Source organism: Lagopus leucura, unplaced genomic scaffold (assembly GCF_019238085.1).
Source record: "Lagopus leucura isolate 7727_CA_CO unplaced genomic scaffold, USGS_WTPT01 Super-Scaffold_100001, whole genome shotgun sequence".
Taxonomy (NCBI): domain Eukaryota; kingdom Metazoa; phylum Chordata; class Aves; order Galliformes; family Phasianidae; genus Lagopus; species Lagopus leucura.
Window position 1 is genome coordinate 64,947,973 of NW_024962262.1, and position 17,025 is coordinate 64,964,997.

Here is a 17,025-nt window from a genome sequence, read left to right on the forward strand (position 1 = left end):
AAATCTCAGGGAAACAACTGTCTAGTTATCTCTGAGCTACTGAAATGTTGACAGCTCTCAAGGAAAATAAAAACATGGAAAAAATCTTGTGCTAGGAGGGGAAAAAAACACCAATTATGAACTGAAGTGTTTAACAAAGCTTGTACTGTTTCTTACGGATTTTTGTGACTGAGACGTATTACAACATCTCTCTCTGTCTTTCATCAATTGTTAATATATTAATATACAGTTTTCTCACATTCAAATAATTCATTTTGAGCCCAGAATTTCTTTTACACTGCTCAAGCTAGAACTAACTCTTCTGCAAATTCTAGTAATATTTCATAGTGTGTTTTTAACATAAGCCTTTCAAAATATTCAACCTGACCATATTATAGTGATATTCATCTTTGATTAGATGTAGTTCAAAAGTGCAAATTAAACCAATGAAGACTTCTTCAGGTGCAGTCTATGCCTTACAGCTTGTAAAAGAAGACCTCTTCAAAGCAATCGTGGATATGGGGAATGAAGAATTCTTTTCTCCTCTCGAGAGGAGAACAAAACAGGAAAGTTGCAACAAATGATGAATATGGTATTTTAAAGAAAAGTGTTATGCAGAGTTATATTCTAAAAGGGTTATGTTCTAAAAGAAATTAAGAGACAATCCCCAAGAAAAATTGAATGTAGCCCACATGAAAAATAACATTTTATACAGCCTTTTGCAAGCACGGTCTTGAGAATATCTAATATCTGGCGTTTGTTGGACAGGATGTAAATCACTTTCAACATTACAGGAGATTACAGCCACCTGCAAAAGTTCTTCAGGCAATTGTGTTTTGTACATCAAATATATATATGTATTTGTATATATGTAAGTGAATCAATCCTGGAAAAATAGATGGAGTGTATGTCGCTTATCAGCCAGACCCAGATGTTCAAAAGTAAACCAAACATACTCTCTTTGTTAACCAAATAAGATAAGACGTACAAACATATAACCTTGATCAGCTTTAAAAACGAATCTCAGCAGCCATGCAACTTAATTTATATGGTAGAGGTTTGGTTTAATTGCTCTATTAATAGTGAATAAATATTTCACCTACCAGCTTCTGTGCATATGAACATATTGTCTTGGTAATTACCTGCATAATTATTTAAATAAAATAAATAACCACATTCACTTAGCCTACTAGCCAGCTGAAGTGACCTTGAACACAACCTGAAGAGTGTTGTTAAGTGCCAGCAATGTATTCTTATGGAAGGAGAATGCATGCTATTTGGATTTCAACAGGGCCATGTGAACAACTCAAAAAATTCAGTGTCAGGAATCTATGGGACAAAGCACACAAGACTTGAGTTTAAAAATTAATAAAACATTTTGTTGAATAAATTATATTCATGTGATAAAGAAACAGTGTGACAGAATCATTTGCAACTGAAATAGCTTCTTTACTCTATTCTACTTGTTTACAGATCTCACCATGAGCATTTGATTTCTGAACACCAGAGTAGCTTTGCAAGAACTGGGAGGCTTTCTCACTCTCCTCCATTTTTATTCTTATTTCAACTGGAAAGCAATGACCTGGACAGGCTTGAGAAGAGGCCTATGCCAACCTCATGAAGTCTAACAAGGCCAAGTGGAAGGTCCTGCAGATTGGTCAGGGCAATCCCAAGCACAAATACAGGCTAGGCAGAGAATGGCATGAGAGCAGCCCTGAGGAGAAGGATTTGGGTGTGCTGATTGATGAGAGATTCAAGATGAGCTAGCAACGCATGCTTGCAGCCCAGAAGGCCAACCTTAACCTGGGTTGTATGAAGAGAAGACTGACCAGCAGGACAAGAGAGGTCATTCTGCCCCTCTACTCTGCTCTTGTGAGACCTTACCTAGAGTACTGTGTTCAGTTCTACAGCCTCCAACACAAGAAACATATGGAGTTGTTGGAGTTGGTCTGGAGGAGGGCCATGAAGATGATTAGAGGGCTGGAGCACCAGCCCCTACAAGTACAGGCTGAGAGAGCTATCTCAGAATTTTATTTTAGATTTTTTTCTCAGAATCTTCTCTAGCCTTGGAATTCCAAAAGTAGAAGGTCATCAGAATGGCACTCCATCTGGTAGGCCTTCCACATAGAAAACCTCCAAGAAGGATTTGAACAACACAAACGGTACCTTCACTGGCTCACTCAGCCCCAATGCTTCCCCACATTTTTCATTAAAAAGATTTTAAATCTTCAGGCTGGAGAAGAGGCTGCTTCAGGGGGGACCTCATAGCAGCCTTACAGTACCTGAAGCGGAACTACAGGAAAGCTGGGGAAAGGCTTTTTATGAGGGCAGGTAGCAACGGAATGAAAGGAAATGGCTTTAAACTGGAAGAGGGTAGGTTTAGACTAAATACTAGGAATAAATTATTTACTGCGAGCGTGGTGAGGTACTGGAACAGGTTGCCCAGAGAGACTGTGAATGCCCCCTCCCTGGAAGCATTGAAGGCCAGGCTGGATGATGCTTTGAGCAACCTGGTCTAGAGGGAGCTGTCCCTGCCTATAGCAGAGGGGCAGGGAGATGATCTTAAAGGTGCCTTCCAACCAAAACCATTTTATGATTCTATGAATACGACCCTAACATATTTTGTCTATACAATCATCAAAATAATCTCCAGAAGTCTATTTCACCGTACTTATTGTACTTCTCAGATTGAACCCCTGCAGGTAGTATTACTTTTTAGACAAGCAAGACTATATGAAAGTCCTGTTTTCAGGCACTGGAAGTCCTCTGTATGCTAGTGGCTTTCTCTTCCTAAGTCAGGAAAAAAACAAATAATAAGAAGCAGAATCCAGGGAAAATATCTGCATTCAGTTAAGTATTTATGAAAAAAAAAAGGGAGGGGATGGGAGGGAAGAACGGGGCAGTATACAGAAAGTCATGTTACTTTTTCACTTAAGACACTATTCAGCAACATAGGACATGAATGCAAAGGTAACCAGGCGCTTTCCTTCAGCTACCCTTGTGTCCTGATTCTATCAGTATCCCATGTTAAGCAAGCAAACAGGTATGTGATGCTTTGCTACCTATTGGAGCCAACCTACCATACCTATATAACTGGTCCATCTCTAAAATAAGTCAATGTTTGTGCCTTTTTTAGGAAGTAAACTAACTTTTTGGTTTTTTTATTTTTTTTAAATGGTGCTAGATAGTCAGCTATTTAAGGGGAGGAAAAGTCAATTACTAAGTATACCTCCTGCTGCAGTTCTTCCCATCGAGTATTGAACTTCTCAAGTTTCTCATTGATCAGTTCATCCAAGATTCCACCATCAGTTAAAGTCTGAGCTAATTCCCGAATCTGATTGCGATTATCTTCTGGATGTCTCATTAAACGTTCCAAAGACTGAAATAAGTTAAAAAAATAGATTGTTCTCCTTTCTGTAAATAAAATTCTACAGAGCAATCATAATTTCCCTTAAAATTTTAAATAAGAAACTTCACATTTCTTGGACAATCAAAGTAGAGAGATAGGCCAAAAATATCACTGCCCTCCATCTTGAAAATAAATATTTTCCACTACCCATTACTATAATCAAAGAACGACTCTTTATAAAGCAACAAATTGCATGCCTTATTTTAAGCCTGTGCAATATGCCCACTGACAGCATCTGTATACTTTATATTAAAAAAATTGCTTTGGTAACTTGACAGATGAAGCTCAATGGCAGAAAGGCATCACCAGTGTAATGTTTTGTATTTTGATCCTCTGAAATTATTAACAGAATTTCTAAGAATTTGAAAGACTCCACGAATAAAAAAACAAAAAAACAGAGTTGCAGTTCTAAAATGAAAATTTGCTTTCACTTTTAACTTACTTAAGAGAGGATACTTTTTTACAACATATGTTTTATTATCACCAAATAAGGCATAATACAGTAAATTAATCTATTTCCCTTAGGTGGATCTAAATTCAAACTGGTATTGTTTACATCAGCACTTACATCTAAAGACTCAGAAATCTCTTCTGCACCTCCCTGGATATTTTCAGTTGCCTTGAGTTTCAATTCCACCTCATTCAACCATTTGTTTTCTGCATCCAAATATGACAACAATTCATGCCAACATGCCCAGACTTCCTGAAGGAGAAAAAAATGTTTATTGGGATTGAAGCTCAAAGCCAAATTTCACTTATTAAAAGACTGAAAACATGGCATATTTCATTCCCAAAACATTGCAATGTCTAAAGCTTACAGTATCTTATACAGTTGATTTTTTCCCAGTGTTTATGGATTCTAAATAAATACAGTATATAACCAAAACATTTTCAACAAATACAGAAAAAAAAAAAAAAAAAAAAAAAAAAAAAAGCAAAACCAAAGCCAAACAAAGAAAAAACACCTTGAAGATTTTCTGTTCCAAATACACAAGTTGTCAAATTTTCAAGGATTCATGTTAGAAGTTTGTCTTTATTACAAAACATAATTAAGCTGCTTAAATAGTCTGCACATTAATTACTTAAAGCACAAATTCACACAATATCTAAAAACAGGGATTTCAAGAATACTGATCAAATCTTCACAGAAATTAATACTGATATAAATTTGTCCTGGTTACAGTTGTGATAATTTTCTTCCTAGTAGCCAGTATAGTGCCATATTTTGTATTTGGGATGTAAATGCTGGTGGTAACAATGCAATATTTTAGTTACTGCTGAGCAGTGCTTACACTAAGTCAAGGACTATTGTGCTTCTCAGGCTGCCCTACTCAAAAGGGGCTGCGGGTGCACAAAGAGCTGGGAGGTGACAGAACCAGTACAGCTGACCCAAACTGGTCAAAGGGATGCCCCATGCCATATGCTGTCATGCTTAACTATAAAACTGGGGGAGCAGGCAGCAGAGACTGTTGTTGCTTAGAAACTGGCTGGGCGCCTGTCAGTTAGCTAGTAGTGACAACTGTGTTCTGTATTATATTTTTTTTCGCCATCTACCCTCTTATTTTATTTGCTATTAAACTGGCCTTATCCTTATCTCATCTTACAAGTTTTACCCCTTTTAAAATTATTATTATTTTTACAATCCTACCATCTCATTTTGGGATAAGGGGAGCAAAGACTTGTGTGCTGCTTAGTTGCCTGAAAGGTTAAACCATGATAAAATTATAGGTCATTTAAGTCCTAGAATACATAATATAATGTTGTAAAATATATTTATATTATATTTTGCATTTACATTTACATTGCATTATTTTAAATATAACTCCTGTTTTTTTGGTATTTAACATTTTCCAGTACTTGAGGATACTTAAATAAGTAGATAAAAATGGCATATTGAATGCATTTTTCCTTTTTTTCTTAGAAGAAAGTAGACTCATGGCAGTCCATAAGCCAAGATTCCTAGAGTAACAATTCATTTCACCTAACCTTGGCCATTGCAAATTCAAGTCTTTGTAAAGGTTAGAAAGAGATATTACTTTACAATAGCATCATCATTAGTGTGGGCAAACACAGTTCACCAGCTTAGATTAGAGAACCAATTTCCCAGGGTAAAATTTGGAGGAGGTAAGTTTTACCCAACTGCGTATTTGTCCTCTACAAAGTTAGCTAACGTGAATTATTTCACAACAAAATAAGCATATCTAAATCACCATGACCCCAGTGTAAAATAAAAACAGTTCTAGGACAAGAAACTATAATGGAACTGGCCAAAATGGCAGGGTCAACTGAAAATGTGACACATTCAGATTATTAGCAGATCAAATGCTGTTTCTCTGCTGTCCAGCTTCAGAGTCATTTAATCAAAACCCTTAGCCATGGAAGAATGAAGCCTAGAGGAGCTGGTGAAGACAACACCACCAGGTTGCTACAGAAGCCAGATGCTTGTCTTAATCTCAGAAAGGATAAGAAATCTGAGCAGTTATTACAGTCCATCATCTACAAAACATGCCTGTGATTTCTCTTTAGTTTTACTCTCCAGCACATACAATTCTTACTAAGATTTAGGTATATGGCCTACAAAAACATGTGGTATTTAGTATGTAACTCATACAACCAGAAGTGCTTTAGGCTGCTCGTGGTCCCATACAGTAATACACCTTCATTCTCTACCTCACTGCTACAGTTAGAATAACTATAAATACAAGCATTAACAAAACATCCAACCTCCAAAGTTTTGCACTTTCCATTCAGTCTGCTGCAGAGTCTCTGATAGCTGGTAATTAGAACATCAAGCTCCTTTTTCAAAGCCTCGTTAGCTGCAGGTGGAGCCTTTGCTATGAAATTATTCACGGAATCAGTAATAAGCTTCACTTTCACTTCTTTCTGCATGGTCTCTTCCTTTGCTCTCTGTAAAATAAAAATCATAGCTCTGATTTGAGAAAGAAGCAGATTTCAAATAACTCCTTCAGAATTGTCTCTGTCAGAAGGAAAAAAAAAAAAAAAAAAACCACCACAAAAACATCCAATAACTAATTAATTCCATGAAGTTCTGAGAATTAACCCTTAAACTTGAATTCACACGAAAAACTTGTTTTTATTTTTTTGGCAATACATCACAGAATTGCAGGAGTTGGTAGGGACCTCAACAGATCATCAAGTTTATCATCCCTGCTACAGCACACACCCATTCTATAAAATTCTTCTGTATGTTAGTTTAGAACTTCCTATGTTCAAGTTTTTGGCCATTACTTCTTGTCCTATTGCCATGTACCACCAAGAAGAGTCTGGCCTCATCCATTTTCTTCCCGCCTCCCTTTAGATATTCATAAACATTTATCTGATTTATCCCCAGTTTTCTTTTCCTGATGTGGAACAGACCCAGGTTACTCAGTTTTTTTTTCATACAGGAGATGCTCTAGTCTCTTTATCATCTCTGTGGCCCTATGCTGGATTCCTTCTAGGAAATCCCTGTCTTTTTTGAAATGGGAAGCTCAAAACCAGCCACAGTAGTCTAAATGTGGCCTCACCAGGACAGAGCAGTGTGGGGAGGGAATCGCCTCCCTTGACCTGCTGGACACATTCTTATTAGTGAACCTCAGGATTCCACTGGCGTTCTTTGCCACAAGGGCACACTGCTGGCTCAAATCCAACCTGTCATCTACTGGAACACCCGGGTCCTTCTCCGCAGAGCTCATCTCCAGCAGGTCATCTCCTAACCTATACTGATGCATGCAGTTATTCCTCCTCAGGTACAAGGCTCTATACTTGCTCTTGTTAAACCTCATCTGGTTCCTCCCTGCCTAACTTTCCAGTCTATCCAGGTCTTGTTGAAGAACACACAGCCTTCTGGTGTGTCAGGCATTCCTCTCCAGCAAACGTGTTGAGGGTGCAGTCTATCCCTTCATCCAGGTCACTGAACATGAACATGATCAGACCCAGCACTGATCCCTAAGGAACACCACTAGTTATAGGTCTCCAACCAGACTCAGCACTGCTGATGACAACCCACTGAGCTCTGTCAGTCAGCCAGTTGTCAATCGACCTCACTGTCCACTCATCTATCCCACATTTTCATAACATAAGTTTCATAACAAAGATGATGTGGGAGATGTTGTCAAATGTGTTGCTGAAGTCTAGATACACAACTTCCATTGCTCTCTCCCCATCTATCCAGTCAGTAATGAATTAAAGAAGGCTGCTGGGTTAAGTATGATTTCCCCTTGGTGAATCCACATTGACTATTTCTGATAACCTTCTTCTCTTCCAACTACTTGGAGAGGGTATGCAGAACAAGTTGTTCCATCACCTTTCCAGGGACGGAGGTGCAGCTGAGTAGTCTGTAGTTTGCCAGATCCTTCTTCCTGCCCTTTCTGAAGACCAGAGTGACACTGGCTATCCTCCTGTCTTCAGTCACTTCTGCCTTCTACCAAGACCTTCCAAAGATGATAGAGAGGAGTTCAGCAATCACCTGTCCCAGCCAGCTCCCTCAGCACACATGGGTGCATCTCATCAGGACCCATGGATTTGTGTGCATTGATTTTGGCTAGACACTGTCTGACCAGATCTTCCTTGACCAAGGGGAAGCCTTCCCTTCCCCAGACTCTGTCTCTTACCTGTGGGGTCTGGGGTTCCTGAGGGCTAGTCTTAGCACTGAAGACTGAAGCAAAGAAGAAATTCAGAATCTCTGCCTTCTCAGCATTCCCTGTTACCACTGCACCCACCTCATTTAGTAGGGGACCTACATTTTCCCTAGACTTCCTTTTACTGTTGACATACTTCTAAATTTTTTTCTTGTTATCCTTTATATATACATGATACTCAATGCAATTTAATATCTTAACTTAATCATTTCATTTGTGTTAGATTAAGCTACTTCATTTTTTTCCAATGAATGTTCCAAGTACCTTTGCCATAGACATTACAGACTACAGATAAGAACTCCCTGAAACTCAAAGAAATCAACATGAAACGTTATTCCCGTGTGAGCCTGTGGAACTTGTACAAACTAGAATAATTAGAAAAAGGCTGTTTCTGCCAGAGAAAGCTAACCACTTTACTCCCGTCATTCCTGTCTAATAGCTCTGGGAAGAAAAGGGCTGCAAAATGAACAGAATTTTGACCATATTTTTGCTTGTATGTGACACAAGAGGTAGCTGCAATCCTTCAGGGAAAGGATAACCAGGACCAGGTGCAAAGATGCATGGTACCTGACTTGGTTATCTGCATAGGTTCGATTGTCACAATTTGAACATCTCTGTACTCTAGCTGGAAATCTAGACTACTCAAAAATCCAAAACAGGGCTTGTATTTAGAACTATATACTTTATCTGTTTTATTATGCAGTATAATCTAATAATTTGAGCTTGCTACTTGATTAACAAGCGAGAATTGTAAATCTACAGCACATGCTTACTATCAATTATATTTGTATAACAGTACTTATGCAAAATAATGTTGAACTAGAACAAGTAAAATGTTGAAGCTGAATTTGATATGAGAGAGGGAAGGGATGCCATCCAAAGAGACCCGTACAAGCTTGAGAAATGAGCTCATCTGAAACTAATGAGGTTCAACAAGGCCAAGTACAAGGTGTTGCATTTGGGTTGGGGAGATCCCAGGATCAACCTGCAGTACTTTGTTCAGTCCTAGGGCACCAAGCACAAGAAACATACAGGGCTGTTGAAGCAGGTCCAGAGCAGCGACATGAGAGAATCAGAATGCTGGAGTACCTCTCCTATGAAGAAAGGTTGAGGGAGTTGCGCTTGTTCACACTGGAAAAGAGAAGGCTCCAGGAAGACCACATTGTGGCCTTCCAGTACTTTAAAAGAGCTCATAAACAAGAGGGAGAACAACTTTTTACATGATCTGATAGTGACAAGGCAAGGGACAGATTCAGGTTAGATGTTAGAAAGAAATTCTTTATTCAGAGGGCAGTGAGGCACTGGTACAGGCTGCACAGAGAAGATGTTGATGCCCCATCCCTGAAGGTGTTCAAGGCCAGGCTGGACGTGGCCTGGGCAGTCTCATCTGATGGGTGGCAACCCTGACCATGGCAGGTAATTGGAACTAGGTGATCTTTTAGGTCCTTTCCAATCCAAACCATTCTATGATTCTATAAAAATCAAGTATCCAACAAAGCAAAGAGGAAAAGAAACCACTTCGTTAACAATGTAGAAGTTTAAATATCCTCAAACTTTACTCGAAACTGGCCACTGCTTTAAATTTCAGGCTGAAAAACTAGGTATCAAAAGACTCCTTTTTGAATGACAGAGTAGACTTTCTTTATAAAAGATTCTTCAAAAAGAACTTTAAAAGCTGTTCAAGGACTTTGTTCATCTCTTACCTTCAGTTCTTCAACAGCTTTCTGTAATTCATCGGGTGTTTTATACTCAAAATCTCTTTCCAGATATTCTTCCTCAGCTTGTGTTATCCATTCATGCATCTCTGACAAATCCTTTCTCAGGCTCACAGTCTTATCCAAACCACCTTTTAATGCTGCCTTCTTAGCATGGGCCTTTAAAAAAGAAAACATTATGTGGTACTTAAAGCAAGTATGCTGCATGGACTCAATGGCGTTTTAGCCTGAAAAGAACCAATCTCAATCCTACAGTTATAGCTGTAAATTAGATAGCTGTTATTAATAAGTACTTGGACAGGCAGACAATAAGAAGTAATGGGAAAAGTACAATGTATGTGTACATATACTTTTTTTTTAGTGCATATTGCTGTGGAAAATGGGTTTCTAATGATCTACCACATACTGAGGTGATCAGAAAAACATCTGAAAAAATGTCATCCAGGAACTCTGCTATAAAAGATGTAAAAAGAACAAGCAATGTGCATGGCTTAATCTCGCTGATGAACTCATTATCAGATCTCTCAGAAAGGTGTATATAAGAGATATAAGTAAAAAAAGGGCACTTCTACTGGAGGAAAATACTTACCTTAGAGTGAAAAAAACTTGCATTAAACGCTCTGCCACTCACTAACACTATACTGGGGTCATATAACTTATGTTATACTGCCATTTATAGAATGGTGCATCAGCCTACTAAAACTGATCGTAACTAAAGGCAGCAACTGAACCATCTTTCACAGTATAAATAAGTTATATCAGAAACACCTAGTTGGTGCCGTGCCATTTCTGGAATTGGGTGGGTATGGCAGAGCTGATCACTCCAATATCCTGCAGAGTGATGCTACTTAGGTATATCTTATTTTTCAGTATCATCAGGAGGAACTCTGTCATAGAACTTCATGTAAGTTTCTGGTTTTTGCAGGTTTGGTTACCCATCCTTATTAAGGCCTGCCTGTTAAACATTCTATGCAACTATTGTTTTACAGAACAAAACAGGATAACACCAAAAAGTTATGTCCAACAAGTGTGAAAGCAGATCAGTATGGGGTCCTGCAAACTTGCCTCTTCCTTGGAAGAGAAAGTTACCTTCAATCACTTGGAAACAGTATCTAAATATTGACTGCTGGCTTACACAATTGTATTAACTGCATGTATATTAATCCAGGCTGACTTTTCCAAATTGTTTCAATCAAATTTTTATATTTACTGCTTCTCATGTGCTTTAAGAGCTGTTATTGAAGAAGTTATATTAGAAATCACCATTGAGAGGCAATAATTTGTTTAGTGTATTGAATTGAACTATTACAGGATAATTTTCAGGGATGCCAGAATAAAACTGTAGCACTCCTGAAATTACAAGGCTTTACTTGAAATTTATTTGAAAGAAGTGCAAAGTTCTCAAATGCATTAACATTACAAAACTATTAAAATATTAACATGAAAAGTAATATTAAAAAATTGACATTAATCAAACGGGAAAGACTACAAAAGAGCATCAATAAAATGTATTAGAGATTTAGATGTCTTTTAAATATCTTAGATTTCTAAAATCAACTGTTTTATGATTGTGCTTATCAGAAAAATGAAAGGATAGCATTTTGCACATGCACAGTCATTTATATAATAAGAGTGTAAATTTATATGTTTATAAAATGTGTATAGCATATCTCCCGAATTCTATCTTTGAGAAGGTTTCATTTCTTATTTCATTGTGACTGAAAGACTTAATGTTCCTTAGAATCCATATTAGAAACTTGGCATACTTCACACATTCAATTAAAACATGAATCATTATCTTGGATATTCTTTGGTTTGTTTCCTATCCATTGGGTATGCACAGAACAAACTCTGCCAATGAAAAACTGGATTATTAGTTAGAAAAGAACCAGTCAAAGAAGGAGATTTGATACCTGTTGGCAAATATGTTCCCACTGAGCATTGAGATCCTTTAGTTCCGTTGCTATTCTGGAAGCAAATTCTGGCTCTGCTTCCCTCTTCATTTTCTTCCCAATCTCATTAACACTGTTCAAACTTGGCTGGATTGTCTGGATATCATTCACTAAAGCCTGAAAGAATAGTAGAAGATTAGGCAAGTAGCACTCACTCAAACCATGTGATTTATACTTTTCCTATCAAAACATTTCTACATGAGTTTCTAACATGATTTTGGTTCAGATTTCAACTCAAATGAGCACAATTAGTAGACTTCACTATGAAAACAAATAAAAAAGGAATGAGTAATAAAAGCGTGGTGAGCTATTCTATATCATATGATGTTAATTTGCAAAATATATTAAGTTTTGAATATAAATTTACTACATACTAGATATACATATATACAAATAGTGTATAAATATACATACATGCTACATAGGATGTTATGTTATATACTGCATATTTTATTTGCATTTGTAAAAGAACATCCCATCATAATGGTGAAGCCATCTTACTAACTACGCATTACCCTTGGCTTAGTAATTCACCTGATAGTTTCATTAAAATGATCTGAATGGTGACATTCTCAGGTTATTTCTAGTTATTAGAATTTTATTTGTGGTTGAATATTATTTAAACCCTGAGGTAGCTCTAACTCACCACCTCTAATTTTATTTGCTAAGGCCTTCTTTAGTCCTTCAAGTGTTACCTAGGCTTCTTACACAGTAGAAAAAGTTGTAAGTGTAAAAATACAAATGGTGATGATGATTTTGATAACTTCATTATATACTTCACAATAGTGGCTAATACTTATGTAAGTTCTTCATAAAAGGCGACATTCTAAAGGAGTTGCATGCAACTCACATCTCTGTAAGAGGTAAGAGTTGTTCCACATAAATTACAATCATTTTTATTTCAATAAGGAATAAGAGAGTAATTTTGAGGAGACTGTAGTTCTGTAAGATCAGTACATATCTTTCATAATATTTACACACCCTGCCAGAATATTTACAGAACTTGTAAATTCTGATGAACACATTCTCAGAGACTGTTATAGGTTACAAGATTCACTGCACTTACAAACTCTGTAGGGACAGGCAGAAAAAAAATGTAAACCTTGCGAAGAAAGTATCAACGCTTCAAGATGCTTTAAAAATCTGCTGGGAGAAAATCCTGGTGCTTCAACGTTTAGTGAGAAAAACAGATGCAACTCACAATACCTTCATACCTTCAGTTACCTGAAATTATTTCAGTCCAGTCAGAAAAGTCTGTAAATCATGCGTGACTAGTAGATGCGGAAGAACATCTTCTGACACAGATCACTCAGCATGTAAGTACCCAGGCAATGTTTGCAAATTCAGCAAACTAAATGAACAACTATCTTAAGAGGCTACAAAACCTATATATTGTTACAAGTCCCCTCTCATCAATGTCTTGCTCCTGCTATAAACATACACTGAAGTAGTCCCTGTATGCTCTCTCTCTGTATATTCAGGTTTTCCGTTTTACAACATGAATTTATTTTTAGGAATGGTGATCATCTGTGTAATTTCTGTATAAGATCAATACACAGAGAAAAATAGTTGTCAAACAGACAAATAATACTCACTGTACACTGTTCTAGTTGCTTTTCCAGAGCTTCTGAATCACCAAGAGCAGGCCATTCCTCCTTCAGAAAGACATCTACTTCAGCCATCCACTTCTTCAATGTTTTTGTGTCATTCTGTTTATTAAGAAGACATTTTATATCACAAACTAGTGTTAACTGCTAATAACATAATTCTGTCACTATGACTAGAACTCACTACAATTTAATTCTGAGATTATTTGTATTTAGATGTTGAATACACATTCATCAGGTCCTTGTATGGCTTCAGACTGTTCACACTGGGCCATTAGTTCAGCTTCATCTATCAAATCCTTCTGTGATTTAAACTTCAGGATCATTTTGGAAGTTGCATATTCTGTTACCTATTCCTCAATCAGAACACAACACAGAAAACCTGCCACGTTGCACAGAATAAAAAAAAGTTGTAAGCAAAACAGTAACTGAAACAAATTCTGTCCAGAAACTGAAAAATCACACACAGTAACTTAATGACAAGAGTCAAAAAGAGGATTTCAGAGACTGAGTCTCATTTAGTGTTTATAGTACTGGTGTATTTGTAATCAGTAATTTGCTTTCAATAAGCTTAAATTAAATCTGTAAATTATTAATAATAAAAAAGCAGAACACTAAATGCTTGCAAACAAGGAACATCAACAATCCAAGGAAGCATTACATACATAATGTAAGACCATAAGAGGAAGAATGAGATTTGATGATCTACCAAGAGGACAATATCCAGCTTTTCTCAATCCTAGAGGTGAAAGACTTTATTCTGGCAGTCAATGAGAAATTTAAATGGTCCTTTAAAAAACGTGGCTTAAAATTACCTTAAAATGCTACCTAAGTTAAATAGATGCATGTTAAAAATGAAAATGATAAATGGCAAAAAATGCCAAAGGCAAATTATAACATTTGTTCATCAAACTATTTTCATAAGCAGTGAACTATGTATCACTGATAAATGCTGAAAACAAAACTGAATTTAAACATTAAAAAGGATTTATCATTAGAACACAAATTGTGCCCTAAAATACATCAAAAAATTCTTTAACAAGTACTACCAGGTAATTAACTAGAGGAAACATTTTCCTAATGTGCTTGGTGTATATAATAAAAACAGGCTACACTGGAAAATGCATTTAATTAATAAAAATAAATATGTAAAAATTACCAGTGTAGTTCAGAATAGCTATTACAAAAACACTGTTGAAGTCTCTACTGTGCATATAATTATCATTTAGTAAAAATAGTTCATAACTTTTTCAAGATGAAAAAGTTATATCTTTACATGAATACTTATAGTTCATTACAGCTGCGATGTATAGATCTGATGGAATTCATTAAAAAAAAAATAAAAAATCAGTCTCCAGCTACCAGTGAAGATTGAATGCCTGACTTGTATTTTAAATCAGACTGCAAGTGTATTTTCCCTATCAACACTGATTTTGACATATCCCTTGCAGATGCATTCCATAAATTGCAACAGCTCAAACAATTGTCTGGAACACAAGTCATTCAAGGAGTTGAAAAGACAATGAGTTTTGTATCAACTGTACACCACAGCAATTTCAGCAACAAATACAAAACGCAAAAATTTGTATTCAGCAATACCTCAGGTAGTTTTGAAAGTACATGCTCTGCAGAGCATGGCCATGATGTTCAGGACACTTTTAAGAACAGTGATTGAATCCCTAAGCTTCTGACAAAAAAGGAGACAAAGACTGGAATTTCACAATTAAATCACAAAGCCTTAGAATCATTGAATGGCTTTGGTTAGAATGGACCTTAAAGCCACTCAGCTCCAAGACTCCTGCTGCGGGCTCACTAGTACTCTTTAGCTAGGTTGAAAGATGATATGTTCTGAAAAAGACATTCATATGAGGTTAAAAAAAAAAAATCGATGTAACATTTGTTGTTTACTTGCTGACAGTTTTTTTTTCTTATTTCCTTCAAAAATTGTCCACAGTAACAGTGGTCCTACAGATCTAAGAGGTGCAGTGAAGAAGAAAACTCACTGTCAAATGAATACTATCTTCTTCTTCTCCTCCTACAGAGTTTAAACATAATAAATTTCAAGTTGAAATATACTTTTTACATAGAGAACCAGAGCATTAACTACAAAGACTAATCTGGGATGATCTGTTTTGTGCAATTGCAAATATATCACTGTACTATTGATAAAATCAATTTTCAGTTTTCCTAGTCATATTGGGTGCAGGTATCAAAGTTTTGATAGTAGGGAAGGGGGGGGAGGGACACAAATCCAGGGGGGGCCTTTGTGTCCCACACCAGCACAGCATGCTCCATGACTGCAGAGCAGAGAATAAATGTAAGAAATGTGAACACCAACACACAGGCTAATGATGAAAGAGGGAGAGAAGGTGCTGGATGAGAGTGGCAGAGACTATAGTGGAGGAAGAAGAATGTCCCCACATCCCATGGGGAACCCATTGCCAGAGCAGGTGGATATTTCCCGAAGGAACCTGCAGCATAAGATGAGACCACACTGGAGTAAAGTTTTCCTGAACGATTTATGAGCTAATCATAAGTTTCAGTTCCCAAGCCCCTGAGCTGCTTGGTGGGGAGAGGAATAGTTAAACTACTTAATATCATCTTCTTGTGTAATGCTGATATATGTGATTTGTAAGTAAACAAGAAATTCTCAGAGTAAAACAAAACAACAGTGTAAGGTTGCAATAATGTCATTCTAAATACCTGAAAATCATGTAACTGTGCAAGTGAGGAACATTTCTAACTCTTGGCAGCTGCTACCAAGATACTACCATGCTACAAATGCCATTAAATACGTAAGTGAATCTATTAGAGTCAACATGGTTAAAGCTACTTCAGCTGCAATAAAAACTTTAACTACATTGAAAAAGTAAGTAGAGAAATATTAATAGCAATTTCAATGAAATTAAAGTTATTTAGAATTCAAAGAAAAATCCTGGGCCCACCAAAATCAAGAGAACATTTCATTACATTTTAACTTTATGTACTCCTTTGAGGTGTATGCTGTGCTATTCATAAGGCCACAAGCCACCTCAGGTGAGGCTGAGTAAGTTTGTTTAACCTGGAATCGTTGGAGTTTAGTCATAAGATCCTCAAGTTTCTGGCAATGTTCCACCAACTGCGATGACAGCTTTTTCCAGCGGCCAACAATCAACTCAACCTCCGATCGGTATTTCTGGCTGACTTCTGCAGGGGCTTTCCTAGATAAATCTTCAACGGTTGTGTTGAGATAATTCAGGCCTTTTTGCTGCTCTTGCAGAGAACTTTGTAGAGCCTATGAAATAAGCAGTAAATAGTATTCAGACATACGTATTAATTCTGAACAAACTTTTCTTAGCTATAGATGAGGCTGCTGGATCAAGGACTGAAAACTCTAAACATAGGTTGTCTTTGCTAAAAACTTCAATTGCTTATGCTACTAAATTATATGGAATTGCTTTTCTCAAACTGCACTGCAGAGTTTCTAGTTTAACTACTACTAATAATAATCAGAGTTGTTTACGCTAGTTCATGGAGGTAATTCAGATACATTTCAATAACTTGAAATAGGAACTTCCTAAGATCCTTAAGACTACATTTTAAAACAGACTATAAGCAGAGAAGAACAAACTCAGAATTGCTTTTATGATTTTAAGTTTTGACAACCATTTATCCCAAGTTTGCTGCATCTAGCTTCTTCTTTCTATTCTATTCTATTCTATTCTATTCTATTCTATTCTATTC

At 36.8% G+C, this 17,025-nt stretch overlaps 1 protein-coding gene across 12 annotated transcripts in view; it reads right to left on the minus strand.

The window, feature by feature from the left end:
* The window catches only part of DMD (dystrophin), a 986,794-nt gene that overhangs the window by 635,048 nt on the left and 334,721 nt on the right, over positions 1-17,025 (minus strand). For all 12 annotated transcript variants that reach the window (XM_042866635.1, XM_042866641.1, XM_042866633.1 and 9 more), the window contains 7 exons: positions 16,364-16,576; positions 13,291-13,404; positions 11,657-11,812; positions 9,732-9,902; positions 6,113-6,295; positions 3,957-4,091; positions 3,209-3,358 (listed from right to left, as the gene is read on the minus strand). In XM_042866635.1, coding sequence (XP_042722569.1) covers positions 3,209-3,358; positions 3,957-4,091; positions 6,113-6,295; positions 9,732-9,902; positions 11,657-11,812; positions 13,291-13,404; positions 16,364-16,576 — 1,122 coding nt within the window. The remainder of the gene's footprint in view (positions 1-3,208; positions 3,359-3,956; positions 4,092-6,112; positions 6,296-9,731; positions 9,903-11,656; positions 11,813-13,290; positions 13,405-16,363; positions 16,577-17,025) is intronic.